Source organism: Vigna umbellata, chromosome 8, assembly GCF_029865625.1.
Source record: "Vigna umbellata cultivar VRB3 chromosome 8, Vumbellata_1.0, whole genome shotgun sequence".
NCBI classification, from domain to species: domain Eukaryota; kingdom Viridiplantae; phylum Streptophyta; class Magnoliopsida; order Fabales; family Fabaceae; genus Vigna; species Vigna umbellata.
The window spans coordinates 47962581-47986470 of NC_142172.1; the positions used below are offsets into that span (position 1 = coordinate 47962581).

Consider the following 23890-nt stretch of genomic DNA (forward strand, 5'->3'; position numbering starts at 1 on the left):
TTAAATAAGATTAAAGTAAACGAAAGAGTGCGTGTGATATTGGTGGATCATAATTGAGTTTTGGTAATCCGTGAACTACCTACCTCCACAGTCACATTAGCTTTTATATTTCATCATATCACTATAAAATTGGCCTAAGCAAAGTTGTTATCAACTATGATAGATATTGTGTGCGTGTTGGAAAACGAAAACACAATGATTTATCTAATATTTCGCTTCAACTTGTCCCGCCTGCTGATAAATATAAAACATGTCACGTGTTAGTAACTAACTCAATCAATTTATAAGAATTTATTTGGATAGATGTGGCTTTGGAAACTTTAGATTTTTTTTTAAATAAATTATGAAAAAGAAAAAAATAAATAAAATCAGGTCGGTGGAACTAGGAATTTGTCGTGAAATTGAAAGAATATCTGAGTATAATTTTAAATTTTTTTAATTTTATTTTGAATAATGAAAAGTAGCATTTGGTATATAAAACTTCCTTTCATGCTTATTTTTATTAAAGTGGTTTTTGATAAATGATTTTGTTACTATGAGTTTATACTCACATATAAGGTAAGTAGCAAAATAATTGGAAATGATCGAGCGGTTGACATATCACGAAAGCACCTCTTGACCGTTCGGTCTTGATAATCGTTGAGCAAAGTTAAGATGCAATTAATGTTTCAACGTTAAGCGGTTAAGGTTTACATTAATGATCATTAAGATGTAAATTATTTGGTCAGATTCTTTTAAACTTTATAAATGAGTTTGTAAACTTACTTTGACTTTCTATTGAGTGTTGGAGTGTGTTCTGCCTATCAACTCCCTACACGGATCAGTTATCTGGAGCAAAGAGGATGTTCGACACCCATGACTTTCATACAGACAATTATTCTCGTCCCATTTCATAAAAACAGACTTTTTTTTTATTGAATTTTACTTATTTTTTACTGGAATTATGCTTTTTGATTTTTTTTCATTATTTGCACTGAAATTGTTTTTTATTATAAAAATAAACAAATAAATGCTATATTTATCAAACACGGTTTATGTAAATAAATTTATAAAGTAAAATCATATATTCTAAATGTAATTTTTCTATTGAAAAATAAAAAGCTGAAATTATATTTATATAATACGACCTTTTTAAAGTAAAATCATATTTTTCAAATATAATTTAATTTGTTCTATAATTATTTTTATAATTTATCTATTCATAAAAGAATTTGTGTGAAAGTGCTCTTAAAATGTTAACAAGCTATTCATTTACCATTTTTTTTTTCTGAAATATAAATAATTATCTTCTTTTGGTAGATTAATCTCAACCGTTGAATATCGTCCGACATTCTCGATCTTATAGGTGAATAATTGAGTAGACCAAATGGATTTTGGCACGTGAACTCTTTCGGCTTCCTTAATATTGTTAGGTTATGGTTGAGTTGAATGGGCCCAAAATAAAATTTCTTTTAATGATTTTTTTTTTCTAAATTCCAAAATTAGGTTTTCAGAATTTATGTTAAGAATGTAAATTATTGTCCACTTGCGATGGCCATCTACTTAAATAAAATAGTATAAATAAGTGAAATAGTATAAAAACGATAAAATGACTTGTTCTTTTTTTATGTATTTGTTTAATTTAATTCTTTTAACATGTTTTTAGTATATTTTATATTATTTTAAGTAAATAAAAATTTAAGTAACTAAAAATAATATTATTTAATATATTATATCTGAAAAATATTACAAATTTGAAACTTAGTATAAAAAGCTCTGTGAAATGGGTTCATTTTTCATAAGAATATTTATTAAAACATACCACTCACATTTATGATAAATAAAGTGAAAATGAATAGTATTTCGTTGTCAGGAAGCTTCAGAAGCATGTAAAGAATTGAAAAAAAAATTGAAAATCGTTTATTTAAAAAGAAAAACAAAGATAATTTTAATACTGTCAGGTTAAAAACATTAGTACATTAATAATTTTAAATAATAAATTTTAAATCTAACTTAATCTTATAAATTTATTTTATATTATTTATAAAATAAATTTTATATTCACTTTTAACATAAATTGATCTTATTTTTTTTAATATTAAACTTTCAACATACTCATCTCATTTAAAAAAATAAACTTTAAATATAACTCAATTTCATAAAATATATTTTTAAGATAAAATTTATATTTACTTGTATATTATAAATTATTTTTTAAACTTTTAACGGTTAATAACTATTTTATTATTATATTATATTTATTGTTATCATTTGAAAAAGTGAGAAATAACACCTATGTTTATAGAAGTGTATTACTAAAAAAAAGTCTGCCAAACTTTAAAAATAGAAGAAGAAAGTAACGGCAAAAGTAAGAGAATGAACGTTTTCTGAAAGCAATTTCTTGCAAGCTTTTAAATTGAAAATATGAAGGATATTACGTATAACATTAGTAATATGAGGTAGAATAATTTATTGTTATTTTTTTGAATTCAATATTAAGTTACAAAATAATAATATAATAAAACATAATATAATCATAAATGTTCAAAAGAACATACAAATAAAAACGATTTAAACGAGTGTTTGAGAATGGCTTGTAATCATTAACACACGGCAATAACGAAGAGGATATTTTTGAAAGAGTTTAAAGAGAGTCATGTAGATTGATAACACACAAAACATTTGTCTTCACACATAAATACGCTTTGAAAGGTATGCTTTATTCCAAATTTTGATAAGTATTATCAAAGTTTTTGTCGAGGAATAAGTTAATTGGAAAGACACAAACGTCAATAACATATGAATCAAATTATACAAATGATTGATACTATTTTTTAACTAATTAATAGGTCTTTTATCTTTATATAATACTCTATTTTTTCATTTTTATCCAATGTAAAACTTATACTCTTTTTAAATTTTTAACAACTAGATTGATGTCGCTCAATACACTGTATATTATAAAATGTCATAAGACTATATTACAATTATATAATTAATAACATATTATTACGAAAGACTTACACAATTATTGATAGAAGACGAGACTGGTGCAATGAGCTGTGTGCTCGATTTTCGAAAGAAAAAATCTAACGAGGACTCACTTCTGCAATTAATTCTTGCACCAATTAAGGCGTAACATTGGTTTTCATTCTCTTATTTTTTGGAACTTTATCTTGATAGTTAGATGTTATTTTCCAGGGCAGTATTGTTTCCACATCATTCATTTATTATTTCCTTTTTTTTTTTGAATATATTTTGGTATAATTATTTTTGGGTATAATTATAAAGAAGAGTGTGTGGGAGAAGAAAAAATGATAGAAGAGGTTGATCTGATCGAAAAGGTTGTGGTGGTGGTTTGGTTACAGTGTATGTTTGCTCTAAGTAAATATTCATTTACTTAGAGCAAACAACATTGTGCCTAAACTACTTAACTTCACTCTTCATTTCATTTCTCTTCTCTCTCAGGTGCACTTTTCCTTCTTATTCTGCTATTCCATCTTATTATCTTCTTTTATTCTGCAGTATCTTTTCCATTTCAATTATGTTATTCAGAAATTATAAATTAGTCAAGGTTTTTTTTTACTCGACCTAACAGGAAGGTCTTTTAAAGTTCTGGGAAAAGAAAAAAATACAAAATATAAAATTATTGCCATATTCATCAAATTATTTTCGGTAAAATTATGTTTTTTTTTCACTGAAATTTTATCAGCAGATCAGTGACGTGTGGTTCTTATTTTGAAGGTTGGGATCATTATTTGAAAATTTGATTAGAAAACCGCTTTTGTATTGTTGATAGAATAAAATATATTTGAAATTCGCTTGTGAAATTCAGATTATTTGCGTAATGATAGAATAAAAGACATTTATTTAAAATTGGAATAGCAAAACCAGAAAAGTTGCAATCATGGATTTTAAAGGAGAGTTAATCCAAGAGTGTTACTCCATGCATTTCTCCACTTTTCTCTCTCCACTCTTACATCCAAAAAATATTTTTCATATTTTTTTATCGAATTTTAAAATCGGCTAGAAAATCTTTTCGAAAACTTCAACAAATTTCAAAATTTATTGAAAGTCTTTCAATAAATTTATTGAATAATGAAATTTTTTTCAATAAATTTTGAAATCCGTTAAAAAAATGATGTAGGATTTTTTCGAAATATAAAAATAATTTTACAATTTTTTAAAATTGTGGGGTGAATGAGAATCGTGATGTAGGAAATAACACTCTTAACTAGGGGTGTTGCTCCCTCCACCACCACACCTTTCTTCCTCCACCTCCCCTTTACTATTTTGCCCTTAAATAAAATTTTATTTTTAGGGTTAATTTTTTTAATTTTATCCATTCACAACCTATTCCACTAATAACCTATTTTAGTTCCTCCTACATGAGTAAAATATTTTTCTTTTATTTTAACATTATTTTTCTTCATCTCTTTCTTTTGTGGCGGTGAGATACTACAAGTTGTAAAGGTTGATGGTAGTGGAAAGAATTATCAAGTAGTCTCCCTCTCGTGGTGCAGTGTCGCTCTCGTGATGCAGTGTCGCTCTCGTGGTGCAGTGTGTGGAGTGGTGCAGTGCGTGTGTTGCTTCCTTAAGGTGTGTTTTCGAATAAACCTTCAAATAAAACCCTAAAATAAAAAACGTAACTTTTAAACGGTGACATCCTTCAACGGATGTCAACATCCGTTTAAGGAAAGAACGGATGTCAACATCCGTTTAAGGAAAAAACGGATGTCGCATCCGTTTTTTCCTTAAACGGATGTTGACATCCGTTTTTTTCCTTAAACGGATGTTGACATCCGTTCTTTCCTTAAACGGATGTTGACATCCGTTCTTTCCATAAACGGATGTTGACATCAGTTCTTTCCTTAAACGGACTCCGAATTACGTTTTTAATTTTAGGATTTATTTTATTAGTTTATTCTTTATTTTAGAAATATTTTAATAATTTAATTTAAATGTTTTGATTTATTATTTTTTAATATATTTTTAATGTATTTTAATAATGTAAGGAAAATGAAGAAGAAAGAATCGTATGAGGAGAAGTGAAACGGAGAAGACAAATGGAGTTGTAAAGTAAAACAGAAGACAAATTGTTAAACGAAATTGAGAGATGGAAAGATTGAGTGCAGGGAGTAAAGTAGGAGAACTAGGTTTGGAATAAATTAAAATAATAAAAATAAAAAATTTTAATTTGAGGATATAATTGGAATTAAAAAAAATTGGGGAGGTGGAGGGAGAAAGGTGTGGTGGTGGAGGGAGCAACACCCCTTAACTAGAAACCGTGGACCCAATCAGATGAGCCCATTTCAAGCCCAACATTCTTTTACATTTTTTTTGTTAAAACCCATGGCAGGCCCATCATTTAACTAATTAGACAATATTTAAATAAAAAAAACAGTCAATTGATGAGAAACATCACTAATCAAAGGAGTGTGATGTCTCCAACAATCATATTTACTAAATTTTTAAAAAATTTTATCACACGAGTGACTTTATGACATTAATTTAACGCTCTGAGCACAAAAAAATTGTTAAATTAACGTTACATGTTTTTATATTTTCTATCTCGTATGTATTTATTTTATTTCTGGAGAATAAAAAATAAAAATATAATAACTATATCTTGACTTATTTTTAGTAAAAATATATTTTTTTAATTTCAATTAATTATTTTTTGAAATAAATATTTACAAATTAACATTGATAAAAAAAAGGTATTAATTTACAATCTCTTTCAACTTTTCATTCTAATTTTATCACCAAATCACCTTAAAACTTCTTGCTTTACTTGCACCATGAATTTTAACATGGTATCGACTATATTAAAATTGTTTGGTACAAGTTTGTATATGTGTCAAAATGTTTGATTGATTTCAAATTGGGTATATTTTAAAAAAAATTAATGTGGATCATATTTAATTTGATTTATTAAATTTATGAATTAAACGAGTTTAATTCGAATGGAATATAAGTTGAGTACACCCTACCAATTTCATTTCGTGCTTTATAATTTTGGTGTTTTTCAATTGTTGTACTTTTTATCATAATTAAAGATTTTGCTTTGCATTGCATCTTTCTCCTTAGTCTTATCTCTCACGTGATGGATGTAGTTTTCTTTTTATATATAAATTTGGATAAATGTTCTAAACTCGTGGAAGTAAATTTTTATAGTAATTTTAAATTTTAATCTACAATAAACAAACATCGTAGTATTAATTATTAAACAAGTATCTTAATTTATCATGGGTGTGTAAAAAACTTGGATATATGATGAATAGGGTAACACAGAAGATGGTATGGGAACATCCTTGTTACATGTTAGTGGAGATTTGACATAACATGATGTAATGTTTTTTTTTTTTTTTTTAATTTTGGAAGCACTCCAATGTCGTTTATTAGTAGTGTCGTAAACGAATCTAAGATACTTTTTTCAAATCACTAAACAATAAATAATAATAATAATAATAAGGTTTTGGCCTCTTGGTTAAGTTTTCCAAAACAACCATAGAAATTTAGAGCTATGTTTTTTGAATTTTTTTAGAAAAACCTCATTTGAAAACATAGTCTATATATCTGTGATATGAAATTGTGTTATATTTATTTTATTTATTACATATATGTGTGTGTGATAAAATTTTCAGTTTTTCATAAAAAAAAAACAAATATTTGCTATTCTCCCACTTATCTGGACCATTCAGATGAATAATAACTTCAGTGGTGATGATCTTCTGCTATAAAAATAATGCCCTAGCATTTCAGATTTCAAATCATGGTCATTGTCAATGCAATTTTTTTAAAAGAAATAAATAATTAGGAATGATGACGACATAAACAAAAATAACTAGGTCACATATATTGAATATTTAAAATCTATTAAACACTTTTGTATGTGTAGTCAATCTTTGATATTTCTACATTTTCAAAACTATACCAATGATACAATTTAATTTTTAATATAAACAAATTTACACAGTCAAATGTTTAAAATATTATTTTTAAAAATCAACAATCTTAACGATTATCAAGTATTAATCAAATAGTTGTCCAAGCAGATTAAATTTCATTTATAAAATGTTGATAATGTCAGTCGTTACAAAAATTGTTAAAAGACATCACAAAATAATGTATAGTGGTAAGAAGCAAAATCATATAACAGTACGATCTGATACCAATAGAACTAGCAGCAATTAATGATGATTATATTGAAAATTAGTTAAAACATGCATCATGTCAAATTATAAGTGGAGCTAAACAATTTTGTTTTTATCATTGTTAGTGATGTACATTTTTGTTTGATATATCATGATGTGATGTATTTTTTAATTTTGGAAGCACTCCAATGGAGTTTATTAGTAAAGAAAATGTCTCTTTAATAATCTTTTTACAACAACCTACGTGATAGCTTGTGATTAATCCGTTTCAAATATATCGACCAATAAAATAGTGACAAATAGTCTGTTATTAAAAAAATTATTAAAAAAAGTTGTTAATATATCATGGTCCTATTAGTAATGTCGTAAACAAACAAGATTTTTCTAGTTTTCCAAAACACCCATCTATGATTTTTGAAATTCCTTTTAGAAGAGTCATGAGATAAAACTTCATTTGAAAACATAGTCTATATATTTGTGATATAAAATTGTTTTATATTTATTTTATTTATTACATATGTGTGTGTAATAAAATTATCAGTTTTTCATATAAAAAAATGTAAGAAACAAATATTTGCTATTCTCCCACTTATCTGGACCATTCAGATGAATAGTAACTTCAGTGGTGATGATCTTGTGCTATAAAAATAATGCCCTAGCATTTCAGATTTCAAATCATGGTCATTATCAATGCAAGTTCTTTGAAAAGAAATAAATAATTAAGAATGGTTGTCGTCTCCAATCATGTTTTATTTACTATTTTTTAAAAAAAAAATTAACTCATTTAATTAATAATTAAAAGAATAAGAGATAAATACAAACGTCATTATAACTAAAAACATAGCCGTTATTATTCTATAAAATTGTGATCGTGCAAATTTTCCCTAGGCATGGGCAATTTTTGGATTTTCCTAAGGATGGAAAGAGGGTATATACATGTATAACTACTAAGGGTAGTGAGTCTCTCAAAATGCATCAATAATTAATGAATGAGAAAGGGTTTTTAGGGTTTGTCTTTAGTTTGTGGGGATGTCCCACAAATCACGTGAAGGGGAAGGTCTTATAGGAACTGTACAAGACAAAGAGCAGTCATTTACAATCTCCTCTAATCCTTTCCTAGCCAATTATAATTTATCTCTCACGTGGGATTCTTGCTCCCACCACCGCCTCTAATTTCGTCTTCACACGCTTCATCTTCTGTAGCTACCCTTCATCTCTCTCTATATATATCAAATTTTCTTAGTAACAATTTCATGCTACTGTCATGGGTGACTCTTCTTCTTCTTCGTCTTCGTCTTCTTCTCCTGCTTCATACATTCATTTGGTACACACACACACATATATATATACAGTTTTTCTTTAACCTTTTTTGTTATAGTTAAGGTTGTTGATCACAGGTTTTGTACAAATTACATATAGGTGCAGCATCTGATCGAGAAGTGTTTGATATTTCACATGAGCAAGGAAGAATGCATGGAAGCACTTTCTAAACATGCAAACATTAATCCTATTATAACATCCACTGGTATGATCTTAATTTTCTCTCTACACATACCTTAAACCAAACACCATGCACACATGCAACATCGTTGCAGTGTTCCTTCGCGTTCCAAAACCTTAAGATTTCCGATAACTTCATGATCAATCCTATATATCTATGTTTATGTATATGAGTTTGATCGATTGGATAGTGTTAGTAAAAGTTGATTTTTTCGTATGAAAAATAGGGGAGCTGGCAAGATTTCCTTTTGAAAATCATGTCTGCTTTAGAGAACTTGTACTTTTCAATTCCTTCCTCTTTAAATCCGAAGGAATTTTACTTGAAAACGTTAGATACATGTTTGAATCATTGTCGGGTAAAACACAGTTAAGATTTTAAGAGAATTATTATAATCACAGTTTGTATAGATGAAATTCTAAAATCGAGTGACTATAGCTGGCATGATATATTAATAGGATATACTAAAAATTCAAAACCCTAATTATATAACTTTGAATAAACAAAGAAGAACATCGATCACATCGTCAAATATCGTATTTTTTTAAGGAAGAAGGCCACATGAGTAAATAAAACAGAGATTTTTTTTAAAAAAAAAATTCCAAGTAAGAATTTATGGTTATGAATGGAGACATATATAAGTTCCAGTACCAACCAACCAAAAGAGAAGCATGCACGTGAAGATGTTATATATATATATATGATAAATTAAGAAAAAGATGAATGTATTATCAGTGTGGAATGAGCTAGAGAAGGAAAATAAGGAATTCTTTGAGCCTTATTACATGAAGTGGAAGGGTAAAGACGAAAGAGTGTCTGAGGAAGAGACAACAGAGATAATACAGAGGACGATCTCAGAGTCAGATTCCTTTAAAGATGCAAAAGACAGTTGAAAAGGATGTCACCTTTGGGTTTTGCTAAAGTTTTAGATTCTTCATTCCTTCAACACACGATATATACTACTATGTCTGGTGATACCTTGTACATATATTAATTACATGGATGCATCTATTATATATTAGCTATGATATGATGATTATACCTACTAAACTACTTCTCATGCTTTATTATGGATACGTTATCCACCTCTTGGCAAATAATAAAATGCCACGTCACCCATGTAATTTTATCTCAGATAGATATGTAGTATATATATATATATATGTAGCAGTATTCGTGTATGTTTTTTTATCACATCTATATGTATCATGTATGGGATTAAAACCACATGTCAAATGTGTACGTGCATGGCTTGTTATATGAAAAGATATGGAGATACAAAAACTTACATTAAATTTAAATTTGTTTCGATTACATCAAATAATCTCACACTATTTAGATGTTAAAATTAATTGTAATGTAAATATTTTCTTTTAGAAGTTAAAATTAATTGTAATTTAAATATTTTCTTTTTCATTCTTTCTTTCAAAACATTTTTTAAAATAAAATCATGATACAGTATCATTTTTCAAAATAAAAAATATCTTAAATATATTTTATGGAAATAAAATTTTAAACTAATAAAAGTGTGCCGGTATAGAGAGACAGATATTACAAAAATAAAATGTGATAAATAGTATTAACTATATATATTTTTAAGCTTTTTCGCCTTTACTGGTTCCAGAAAAATATTATTGGTTGAAGAAACTTAATGAAAATAAAAAAACTGTTAATTGAATAAACTACTATGGAATTCTGAAAGACTCACAGACTTACACAAATTACTGAGCTAACATGGATCTTCAAATTACTTTTCGTCTACAATTTTAAATTTCATCCCATTCATGTTCGGATTTCATGTAAAGAAAAAATATTGAAGTTTTTTTTTAAGAACTTAAATTTTATTTGTCATAGAAAATGTTATTGAGTTGTATGAAAATGCATTAGACTATTATTTATAGGAAAAGTGCTGTAAGTCTTTTGAAAAAAAAATTGAAATTTAAAGCATTCATTAAATATTTCAATTGTCTAATATTGTAAAACTTTAAATTTTTCCCAAAAAATAATTCTAAAATTTCCATGCTGTCTTTCTTTTCTACCTCTCCTATCTAACGGATAAAATACTGTTATTAGAAAACACCATTAAATTTTAATTAATGAAATCATATATTTTATTTAAACCAAATTTATACTAAATAATATATTTCATAATTTTCCTTTTCATTAGTAAACAAAAAAAAAAAAAAAGTCCGTCTTCGGTCTCATAGTATGTATTAACTTTATTTCTCTTTCCCTCTCAAAATAAAAGTGTCCACATTTATATTAATATTAGTTTTTGAGTTATTCAATATTTAAAAATGAACTATTGTTTATTTTCATAAATTTAATACTAGAATTTTAATTTTAAACAATATCTAAAAAATAAGTTCCAAAATTTTATGTTTTTCAGGTCATTTTAAAAATCTATTCTCCAGAATGATATTATTTTAAAAAATTTAATATTTGCATAAACAATTTTATTCTTTTTATCTTTTTGCTAATGTTTATATATATATTTACGAAGTCTAGAATGAGATTGGTAGAGTCCTATCTTATTTTCCAGATCAAGAGACCTATGTGTGTTTCAGTCTTTTGCATTTTTTACTGAATATATTAAAAAAGTGAGATTGAAAAAACTGTCCCAAGGAATTAAAACATTGAATTAGCCCTCCCCCTCACAAAAAAAAAAAAATTATAGTGTCAAAGCATTCATAGCAAAATTCTTGCAAAATTGCTTCATATTATGGATGTTTCATAATCATGTGTTGTAATGGGGAAATAATTGATGTGGTTACTGTATTATATTTGAACCATTTCCAATATCAGTTATCCCAGCCAGAGACTGAAACTGGATATGTTAGAACCATCATATACATCCCCTAGTGAAATATTGTGATTTGTCAAGCAAAAACGGCAATATGAAAATTGACATTTCATTAGATAATGCAATGGTGGGAAGACTTTAAGATTTTATGGCTAAAGAAAAAGTTTTCATGTTTTGTTATCAAATATTATTTTTGTATATACGGACCATAATATTTTAACAACTTTGACAACCGATTATGTGTCACTATTTTATTGATTCCTATATTTAAAATAAATCAATCACACGCTATCATACATTATTATAAAAAAATTGTCAAAAGAAAATTGTTAAAAGACATTTTTCATGTACTAAACACACTCAAAATAAATGATTTCACATATAGTAACAAACACACTCAACCTAGAGATGCATATAAGCAAGTCGAAACACAAATTATATTAAATCAAACCACACGTGGCAGTAGACTAAGTATCAACATGAAACACTTGGTGAAAGCATAGCCAATAATTTATCATGGTTTTGAGTCAAGTTTGATGCGGGATCATAGATCAGCATCAACTTCAAACAAATCAAAGATAAAATTTATGAGCAGATAAAGATCTTAGTACTTGTGACTCCTGCCCCCACCTATAAGTTCAAACATCAATCACACACCCACTTGTCTCTTCCAGGAGTCTTCCACAATTAGTTCATCAACTCCCCAATCTTCATAGCTGGAGAGTGTCGCCAAAAATAGTAAGAGTCAGTGGCATAAAGTATGTGATCAACCTTAACCTTCCCTACCCATAAATGGAATAAAATGTGGCTGGATAACTTATTATGTAAGGGGCAGTATTTACCTTCCATCAGGCAAGTAGCGCCGGATTGTAAAGGGTATTTTCCGCTCACGAAGCTCCTTCATGGCAATCTGATAAGTTGAAAAAACTAGATATCAGAGGATTATACAACAGAGGTAACAGACAGAAGATTATTCCTCAACCCAAACACAAAAAGGTGTCTCTGACAAATAATCAAAATTACAGATCAAATAGGAAATAAAACAACTAGGATAATTGGCATTGAAAAAGGTTCAACATGTCATACTGAATAAAGTGAACAAGCTCACTTGACAAGCCATAACATAAGAGGTAATACTGGACTTAGTTCTTGTCAGCATACAAAAATCAGAAACTATATAATCAACTTATTTCTAGAATGGTGTACATGGTGCATTCTTCAGGAAATAAAAGAACTTGATAATGAACTAACATAAAACAATAACAATCATCATTCTGATAATACAAGTCACAGTATTCGTCATAGGGAGATTATTTAAATCCTATATAAACATTTAAACAGATTCAATATAGGAAGACAGGTGCAGTTCATAGTTTGTAGAATTTATCAATTGAGCTCATAATGATGACAACTAAACAAAAATATGTTCATATGACATTGCGGGGATATTGATATTAAACAAAACACACACACATCCTTGTCAAACTGAAATATAAACCATTTTAGGTTACACACAAAGCCCAAAACCCTTTGTTAAGAGAGAGAAAGGGAAAGGAAGGCAAGCTATGATGGGGAATATAATCTACAAGCTGATAAAAAGATTATATCAAAAAGAAAATTGTCCCTCCAACTTTTACGAGGAACTGATTTTTGATGTAAACTTATTTTCCCATCTTGACAAATCTCTATTGATTAGAAGGAAATCAAGGAAGGCAGAAAAAGAAAGAGCAGCCTATTAGAATGGTTACCATTGATTCAGCCTTCGCTTGGGTTAGACCAGGCTAAAAATATTGTAACCTACAAAAAAATGGTCCAATTTGGCTCATGCCAACAAACCAAACAGACCAGGCCAATTTGGCCTAAATAGCACCGGGACCTATTCAACCTGATTTTATCATTTATTACTTCTTTTAAAAAATTATATAAATTACACATTAGCCATGAGATACACAGTCCATGGGAATTTCATTTCAGGCTGGGCTGGGCCAGCACACTCCACCTTCGGCCTGACAGAATGGCCTGACCCACTACACGCGTCTTGTCCATGAATATAGATGCTTTTTGCATAATTGCAGATTTATAAACCTAATTTCAAACCATAAAAACCCAACTTCGGTGGTTTACATGTGTACTGAGGCATATCAACATACTTAGAAATTGGAAACTAGAATATTTAATGTACTCAAAATGCAGTAACATGAAAAATAATATAAATTGCAGAGTAGAATATAGAAGATTAAGACCTCAAGCGGATCAGTCTCCCCCTCCAACTCAACCATGACAGGTGCATTCATACTGATCAACAAAAAAATTAAAATGTTACAAACAATGAATAGACAGAATCTTAAAATCACATAGTAAGTTCTAAAGAAAACCTGATTTGAACTGCTCGAGTACCCAAAATCCTAGCCCGCTCATACTTGGTCATATATTTAGAAGTCTTCCGAGGTCTCTCTACTGGTTGTTCCTCTTCCTTGTCCTCGGTATCAACTGCGTCTCCAGCCACGTCATCATTTTTGTTGTTATCAACATCCTCCTCTGCACCTTCCTGCTCATCAATCAATCAATTCATAATTGAGTTCCAGAAAATCGGTAACATGTATTTGTACAAACAAAAAAAAAACTAACAAGACAAGACCCACAGAATTATGTACCTCAATTTCAGGCTCCAGAGGCTCATCCTCGTACCTGCATCACCATTCTTTATTCCATGAGATATCATTTAACGGAAAAAGAAACATGGGAAAAAGAAAGATGACAAAACAGATAGTTCTAATCCTAACAATCCTAGAATGAAAAATAACAGTTAATCATCTAAAAGAAAGGGACAATAGTGATAAAAAAACCTTTGAAAAACTTCTTATTTGGTTTAAAACTCACATGCAGGAACATAAACAATTAAAACTCTGTTGGGGGTTTGCACTAAGGATTCTCAAGACATTGAATTGGGAAAAAAAAAACCTAAATAAATTATTTGTTAGTAGTAGGGAGAAAGAGAGAACCCCATGTCCATGTCATCATAATCGTCATCAGCCATTGTAATCCACGAAGAATAAAGATACCCTGTCTTTGATATTAAGCCTCAGCTTGCGCCGCCCTAAACCCTAACAGAAAGACAGTAAGGCATCAGACTTCCATCATATAGAATTGCAGCACCATAAAAAATCAGTAGAAGAAAATCATTGTTGTAAATTAATTCATAACCTTGCATAATATCAATACTCAAGGTTATATATTGACTTAGCCTAACCCTCTTCTAATCAACATGCTTGTTAAGAAAATATACTTTAACACATTTAAACAGTGATGATTAGGGATTAAATTAGCTATTAAAATGTCAAATAGATGAAAAGAGAATCACACACCAGGAATTAACAAATCAAATTGGTGATGCTGATAACAGAAGAACCAGTTGAAGCCAAAGTCTGAGACCCCTGAATCGAAAGCCAAAGACCCAAATTTTAATTTATCTATTTATTTAATTCGGGTCGGGTAGGGTCTCGCCATATCTTATTCAATGAGAGATTTTTTTTTAATGAAAAAAAGTCTATCCAATTTTGTATATTGTGTGAAATTATGTTGAGATTAACTAATAAATTAAATATCATAATGAAATATTTAAGTTACAGTCCAATCCTAAATTTAAAACATGGACAATATAATATTGTAGGCATCATTTAATAATCTCTCAATTTTTTTACAATTATATTAATTTAATATCTTCATTTATTTGAGTTATTATATACTTTCTATTATATAATTGGTTTTCTATCTAATTATGTATGGTATGAATATTCAAATAATTTAAATTATTTTATTATTTAAAATTTTTACAAATATGAAAAATATATAGTGTAAGAGTTTGCAAGAATTTGTGCAACTCAGGGAGTGCAAACAGGAGTAAAACAGAATAAACATGCAATTTAACTGGATTTTAATCCAAGACTGATTCACACTCTTTTTTACATGTTTTATAGCTTTTATATAAACTTCTACATTTATATTTTTTTATTGTATATCAAATTTTCGCAGCTTAAAAAACTTAATATAATCATTAATATTCTGTATATATTATGAAGACCGTGTTTTACATAATCCACTGTATGTCAAGTAAAATAAAATTAAATATTTTATGTAATATTTTTCTCTTTAACAGTTTCACATTAAAATTGCAATGGTATTTTTTTTAGTAATTAGAGTTTTGTCTTAAAACAAGTCTTGTGGAAACTTTGAATGAAGTAGTTATAATTTTTATGTAAAAGATATTAGTTACATATTAATAATTTTTTATAGTAGAAGATTTGAATTGTGTAGATGTGCCTTTATTATAACAATGTGTTTGTGTGCAGAGATAATGTATTGGTGGCAGACTGGTGGATTATTATGTTTTGGTATTGTAGAAGTTGTTTCAAAATTTAATAAAAAAGTCATAATATTGAAATGGTGATTTTAGTAATGTGCAAGTTGTTTAAAAACTTGCCAAATTAATTTAAATTTGTAATTACATTTCAATGAGATTAGGTTTTAATTTAAATATTTGATGAAATTGAGTGTGTGCTAAGTATTATTAGATCATTTTACATTGATGTGATTTCACTATCTATTGTTTTTTAGATATAAATGTATTGCCTTAGACATGATTTTATAATGAAAAATACAACTTACAAATGAAAAACCTTATGAAATGAATATATTTTTTATTTAAATTTATTGCGCGATACGTATTTTTAGATTTATATGATGAATATTAATTATTATGTTGAATATTAAATATTATAAACTAGAATAATTTTTCAATCAAGTAAAAAAACATATATTCTCAAGCTTAAATCCCTAAAAGAAACTTAGAGATTTCAAAAGGTATTTTTTTAATTAAATAAATATTGATTTTATATATATTTACATGGAAATTATTGAATTATAAGTTTACTTTATCTCTGTGATTATACTAGGTGAATTATGTTGTATACAAAATTTAGTTATGAGTGATGAACATGTGTGTTTCTAAAATTGTCAATGTCTATTTTAGTTACTTGAGTTGTCTTGCGGGGATGAACATGTGTTTATTATGAATGTAATGACTGAATGTGAAATATGAATTTAAAATTATTGTTTAACACTTCTTATTTGTTCTTATTTCTTATAATTATTTTATTCATTCAATATCTAATTACTAAGTTTTTTCAACTCTAAATGAGTAGTTTAATCTTCTTAAAAAAATTTGGTAAAAAGATAAAATATAAATTCAATAACATAAATTTAAATAAAAACCATCCTTTTAAAACATAATTAAAAATTAAACATGTCAAGCAAAATAAAGTTATAAATATTTTAATTAATAATTTCCTGTTCAACAGTTTCACATTAAACTATCCTTAATTTTGAAAATCTTAAAAAGGAGAAGATAAGTTTATGAAAATATTTTAATCTGATTAAAAAATTAATTTAATGACTTTAACATTAAGAGTCTTTATGAAATTTTATTTGCAGCAAGGACAATTAATTGAATTAAATTCATGTAAAAGTATAAATAGTTTAATTGAGATGAAATCTAATATATATTAAGTTAAAAAAAACTTATAAATAAAAAAATTAACTATTTAAATTTTATTTTATAAAAAAATAGTTTTTCTAAAAATATTTTGTTTATATACCATGTAAGTTGTTAAGTCATTATTTTCCATTTTTTCAAGATATAAGTTTGTCATAGCCACACCTATAAAAAGGAGAAGATAATATATTTATTAATGAGCGATCTATAGACCACAAAATATATTTAGTATTTTATAATCACAGGATAGAAAATTACTTTTAAATAATTAATCGGAAGAAGTTTTAAATGATAAAATTTATAAAATCAAAGGCTCAATAACAAAAATCATGAAATTGAAAGCTAGAGCAAAATATGTAATTTTAAATATAATACACAGTCTCCTATAAACAGAAGGGCATCTCATTAATCATAACATCAGACCTAGTAATTTAACAATCAATTGATGCAGAAATAAAGTATATATAACTTTGAAATTCAAAATGTACACACCAGCAAAGTACATATTTATTATTATTATTATTTAATAGGTGAACAACACATTCTTAAACTTGATGAGTTGAACATTCTATTCTTAAGAAGTTTCAGTAACAGTACACAAATGATGTTCAGATACCTCATAATTTAGAACTACTTCAAGCATTCACTTTTGGTGCCCATCCAGCAATAACAAACTCTTCCTTTGGAGGCTTGGTTTTCTCAAATGACTCACGAGAGAAGAGCAGCTGTAATAGAAGATAATTGTCCATTAACCAGCTAAATCATCTACAGCTATAACATTCAAACACGCAATTACATCCTTTTTTTTCTTATCATGTTCAAAAAGAGTTACGTTGTAGGATATGGACCCAGAATACATATTTTCCTGGTCCATTCAACCAGAAAAACACTAACTGAACAGTGAGCCAACTAGTAGAAAGGCCAACTAGTAGAAAATTGGTCTAAAGAAGTTAAAACAACAATATAACTATGTATATAATCTGATTTCTTACGGTTTTATATTGGTCTCTATCATATATATCTATCACTGTTTGACCATGGTTGGACCAATGAATCCTGAGCTGATGCCTTCACTAGTTCAATAATCAATCTAATTTACTATTTAACACATTGCCAACATCAAACCAGTTAATTATCACTATGACTATCTGTGATATTTGAGCTTCATGAACTACTGCACCTAAAGTAAAAGCAACAGAGATAATAATGTGATGAATGTTGATGGCAATATACATACAGCTATGCAAATCATCATCTAAGAACAATAGATATATTAATCTTAAATACAAGGCAATAATGAGAGAACATGACAGAAAACTAAAGCAGCACTCTAATTGTCAACAACCGGCACTAGAAGCAAGGTCAGAAAAACTCCATGAAAATGAAACAGTGAGAGCAATTTTATCTGTTTACAAGAAATCAAAGACATCATAATTCTCATAAATTAGCCAGACCACATTCAAATGATAAAAATCATAAAATTCAGGAAATTAGTTGATCTGGGTTAACCCCACATTAACATTTTATCATGTAAGAAAGGCTTTTAACTCGCTGACTGACCAAGTAAATCAGGTGAATTCCTGAGGCTTGACAAACTTTATAGGTTATGCTTTTCAAACTCAAAGCATATAACATTCATTTTCACTTTATAGCATGTTTCATATTGTGGCCCATTTAAAGGAGAAAGGGGCACTGTAGCAATATATGAATTAGAAAAAGACGCTCTTCAAATTTTAGATACAGATGAAAACATCAAGAGGCGTCTGAATTAATCATTGGACACCAAATCTTTCATGACCGTTCACAAGCAGACCCTTAATTTGTTTTGTTAGCTTTTTTGCATATGAATTTTTTTTTCTTGAAAGATTGGTGACATCAAATTAATCTATAAATTTTTGTACTAATCTTTTAAGGACCAAATTGGTGTTCAAAATATAATTAGAGGAGAAAAGTAGGGATTGCTCAATGCAGGGTCAATTCACAAATAGATATACAGATTTTTGTGCACCCTTGGCCGTAGCACAGTACTTATGTCCATGAAACCACTTTCTGCCTAGAATTACTATGCACAGTCAGGATTAGGCATGTCGGGAAGTATACAATTGAATTTTTTTTTTCTCAAACAAAAGACTAGTCTTTTCCAATTGTGTTTAGTTCTTTGCTTTAGTTTTTCCCTTTTCAAACACTTTAGTGTGACTAAAAGTCATATAAAGTAGTGTATATGAAATAATTGATACTTCAGTCATTTTAAAAAAATTTTAAGGATACTGGCATGATAAGTTTGACCACAAAATTCTCATCACCAAATATCGATCAGTCACTGTTCAACTTGTATATAAAAGACACAGCAAAATAAATAGTTCCACCAAAGTAACTACATTGCAGAAAACAACTCCAAACCTTAGTGTAGATGTGGACATGTGACAAACTTTCTGGAACACTCCATTTCTTGAAGTGGCCAAGTACGACCACAAGATGGTACAGTTTTGGTGCCAAACTCAGGTCAACAGCAGTGACTTTCTCCCCAGCAATATATGGACCCTGATCATATAATATAACAAAAATATAACAAATAAACAAAAAAAGAATAGTGTATCATATAAAATTCACATATATACATGGGCCTTAAGATGTTCATCCAGAGCACTCAATTCAGCCAGCAACGCTTGCTCTGTTCCATCATTCGGATCCTTGCTCTTAAGAAAACTCACAAAAGACCCAAATATCTTTGATCCCCTACAACAGCAAACAAACATACATATGGTGCACACTCAAATTCAGTACTTAAGAACGACTCTAAATTAAAAAAAGATCCACAAAAATTAGAACAGATCATAATTCCCTCGCTCGTCACCAAAAAGAACGAGAAAAGGACCATGGCAAGCCATTACTCTTAAAAACCATCTTCCAAAGTGAACACAACAACAGTGAGAACATTTGCACAGTAAGAATAAAATCTCGGACATGTTTGATTATCAAAATCAATTCTACTGTTAAAACATACGCTCTAAAGTCAACACGATAAAATTATTCCCAGACAAAAAGAAAGAGTAAAGTTTTGAAAAAAGAAAAAGGTGATGGAGCAGCCATACACGGTGGCAAATTCAGGAGGAGTAACGAGAGAGATTTCTGGGTACTTTTCTTCGAGAATCCCCACAATTACATCAGAATCAGGCACCCATTTTCCATCAAAAAGAGCCACTGGCACCTTTCCTTCAGGATTCACACCCAAAAACCTACCAAAAAAAAAATTATATTCCTTTGAAAAAAAAAAGACACAATGACACATTAAAGTTCAACAATACCATTCGGGTTTGTTACTGAGATCAATTAGGTTGAGCTTGTACGGAATCTTCTTCTCCTCTAATGTTAAAAGGACCCTTTGGCAAAATGGACCTAAAATCAAAATCAAACGCAAAAAATTATAATACTAAAAAGAAAATGATCAAAACTCAAAGATATATGTCGTTAAAGAAGAAGAGAGAGAGGAAGGAAATACAGTCTCCGAGAACATCTGGAGCACCAGTAGCAGCCTTGACAGCAACCTCAAGAGCCATTTCCGATGGACGATCAAATGTAAGAGAGACAGAGGAAAAAAGAAGAAACCAGAATCCAACTCAGTGCACGATCTGCTTCACTTAGAACCTTTATCAGACAGCTCCTGTCATTTTTTTTTAAATATTAAATAATTAAATGACAGGCAGAAATAGCATTTCTAAGATCCAAATTTTAAAATTTAAAGCTTTTCCATTTGTGTCTTATATAAAATTATCTAAAAAATATTTAACTGTGTTAATTGAACTAATAACTTTTTAAGTTATATATGATTGAAATTCAAATAAAAATTATAAATGCGTGAGTTTTATAAAACACCGAACATTACACAAAATATGCAAAAGTATTTTAATAGGATGTATTTATATCTATTTGAATAATATATTATTACCTATTATATAATATTATCTGCTATTATTTGCATAATAGGATCTACTTAAACGTTGATGATTAATCTAATTTGTAGGCTAAATCTGATTACTTTAAACAAAAAATTTTACCACCAAACTTTCCATTCATTTTAGTTTCAATTTATTAAGTAAACCATTGCCATGTTTTCCACCTCTTTCGTTCCTCTTTCTGCAATACACTAATAGATACAAATGCTCATAATCAATGAATCATATTTATCATATCATATAAAAAATCTTATAAAATGGTTTATTAAAAGAAGTTATATGTTTGAATCTCATTTTCTAAAAAATATTTTCTTGATGATATTTTGTTGAGATATTTTAAGAATTTTTTGATTTTATTTATATTTATTATAATTATGTGTTTGTTAGATTTTGATTCTTTCTGCTTTATTTTTTATTTGTAAAATTGTCCAGTAAAAATTTGCAATTGTTCAATAGTATTATATGTATACAAAGAAAATAAAATAAAAATTATTTTATTATATTTTATTCTTATTTTCACATTGTTCACAACGTACATGAGAATAATACTTTCCATAAAGTGAAATGCAATTATTACAAGCACTGGAATCTTGATGCAGATGTGAGGAATGTAACGAATGTGACCAAATTTTATGACCACATTCGTTATTATTTTTATTTTTATTTTTTTTGGAATGAGTTTCTCAGTGTCAAAAACATCAAGACGACAAATTCCTGGTTGACCAGAGAGAGGTTTGCACAAGGAAAAATTAGTAAGTAAGAACTTTTCCAAGAATATACACCAACTAAAATATAACTTCACTTATTATTCACAAAATACAATAACTAAATATATGGATTAAATAAAAAAATTATATTAATTAGAGGGATGAAATATACATTTTAACATGTAACTAGTTTTATTTGTTTTGATTTTATTAAAATCAAATAAAACTAACACTGGTAAAAATGATTAAAAAAATAAAAACCAATGCATGGAAGATTTTTCTTTTTGAAAAATTAAAAAATGAGTGTTAACGGATTTTAATTTTTAAAATATTATACACTATAACACTGTTTTATGTGTCACCAAAAGGAAAAAGAAAAAAAACCAATACAACGCATTGTTAAATTTAGAACTCATAAATAACAAGAATTCTAAAAAAATGTTGTCCAAATGTAACTTCCTGAAAAAAAAAATTACAACTATGCTCATGCATATATAATATATATATATATATATATATATATCATTCACTGTAACGTACATACATATATTCAATCTATTTAACACCTCAATAAATTATAATTAAATTATTTTAATCAATTGTATCTTAATTTTGTGGTTTCACATTGATTACTAATAATACTAAATTATAATATATAGATAGAATGAATCTCAGTTCACAATATTATAATATGAGATTTAATTACACATAAATCCATTTCTTAAAGTAATAACAAGAGTTATTTGGTTTATTTTGTATATTATTTCATCCACATATTTTATAATACCTAAATAATCACCTGCTTAGGAAAATTCATATATAGTTTGACAACATTTCTTTTAACATAAATGTTTGTATTAATGGAGTCTTTGTTCAAATTTATTAAGTAGTACATAATTAACTGTAGGTAATTTTAAATTTAAATCTGACATATTTGAGGTTGGAGGACATTATTTAAATATTGATATTTAGTTTAGGTATAATTAGCAACCGATATTATCACACTTATGTATTATTTAAATATATAGATAATAATGTTGTAATTTAATTAATTTTTTTATACAAAATTTTACTTATTGTAAGCAAAATGTAATATTCATTTATATACATTTTTTTAAAAGGAAATATATTATTTTTTTCTAAAAGTGACAGAGTATATCTTTCATTGAGTTTTTTTAATTGAACATAATTTATAATTTCTTTAATTTCAAAGAACTAAAAATAAAAGTGATATTATTAACCCTATGTGATAGAGAGAAATTGTCTTTCAATTTATGAAACTGACTTACTTTAACCATCCTAAACCTGTTTCACATTATGTTTTCAAAATTAATAATTTGAAACCTACATCTAATCTCATAAATGACAGAATCACTCTCCAGCTGAAAAATACTTGTATTTACGGATATTTACACATAAAATTTACAATAAATAAATAATTGATATTTACAAATATTTACCATATGGTTGCGAGTATTTTAATTATATGTTTATAAAAATAGGTTGAATATAGATTTTATATTATTACATGCATGTATTAATCGGTAAAAAAAAATAAAAGTAAAAATTTAATTTATATTTTATTATGTTGAGGTTATTTTAAACTAAAATTAATTCATATTTTATTAGATTAAATTTAATTAAAAATAAATTTTATATTTATATTTAATTTAATTATTATATTTTATATTTTTTTAATTTTATTTTAAAAATTTATAATTTTTTTTAATATTCGCGAATATTCACTACTATTTCAAGGTCCAAATGGATATTTGCATGGAATAACGGATAGACAGTGAGTGATTTTTTTTTGTGAGTGAAGTAGTAGGTAGACACGATTCGTACCTAATCTGATCCGTTATCATCCTAATAATAAAATATTATGCTCTTAAAATAAATAATAAATGTTGAAAAATAATAAAAATTGTTTTAGCAAAAAATAGATGAATTGTTCGGATGAAACAATAATTATAAATAACAAAATAAATACAACGAGTCTTTTATATTGTCTAATAAATAAAATATTTATGTTATTAAATATTTAATTTCAAAATGAAACATTTTTATGTGAAAAATATAAATAATGAATAAAAATATTAAAAATAAATAAAAATATTTAAATGTGAGACATAAAAAGATATTTAATTAAGATATATTTTAAACATAAATGCACACAAGTTGTGATAAAAAGAAAAAACATCATAATCTTTATTAGTTCAACAAAAGAATTTAGAGAAAGGTA

General features: G+C 27.4%; 3 protein-coding genes across 3 annotated transcripts; 1 reads left to right on the plus strand and 2 right to left on the minus strand.

The window, feature by feature from the left end:
• Positions 1-6587: 6587 nt before the first annotated feature.
• Positions 6588-9861, plus strand: LOC124832747 (uncharacterized). The gene is made up of 3 exons (XM_047307027.2): positions 6588-8460; positions 8556-8661; positions 9370-9861. The coding sequence occupies exons 1-3, from the start codon at positions 8401-8403 to the stop codon at positions 9525-9527; spliced, it is 324 nt and encodes a 107-aa protein (XP_047162983.1). The 5' UTR covers positions 6588-8400; the 3' UTR covers positions 9528-9861.
• Positions 9862-11852: 1991 nt separating this feature from the next.
• LOC124832742 (DNA-directed RNA polymerases II, IV and V subunit 6A-like) lies at positions 11853-14938 on the minus strand. Its single transcript, XM_047307022.2, has 7 exons — positions 14803-14938; positions 14440-14541; positions 14092-14125; positions 13813-13985; positions 13681-13732; positions 12280-12347; positions 11853-12153 (listed from the first exon to the last, which is right to left on the minus strand). Exons 2-7 carry the CDS (start codon positions 14472-14474, stop codon positions 12087-12089), a joined length of 429 nt encoding a protein of 142 aa, XP_047162978.1. The 5' UTR covers positions 14475-14541; positions 14803-14938; the 3' UTR covers positions 11853-12086.
• A 2535-nt stretch (positions 14939-17473) lies between these two features.
• LOC124832730 (glutathione S-transferase DHAR2) lies at positions 17474-20645 on the minus strand. Its single transcript, XM_047307004.2, has 6 exons — positions 20488-20645; positions 20294-20384; positions 20081-20224; positions 19607-19724; positions 19389-19529; positions 17474-17713 (listed from the first exon to the last, which is right to left on the minus strand). The coding sequence occupies exons 1-6, from the start codon at positions 20543-20545 to the stop codon at positions 17624-17626; spliced, it is 642 nt and encodes a 213-aa protein (XP_047162960.2). The 5' UTR covers positions 20546-20645; the 3' UTR covers positions 17474-17623.
• Between the last annotated feature and the right edge of the window lie 3245 nt (positions 20646-23890).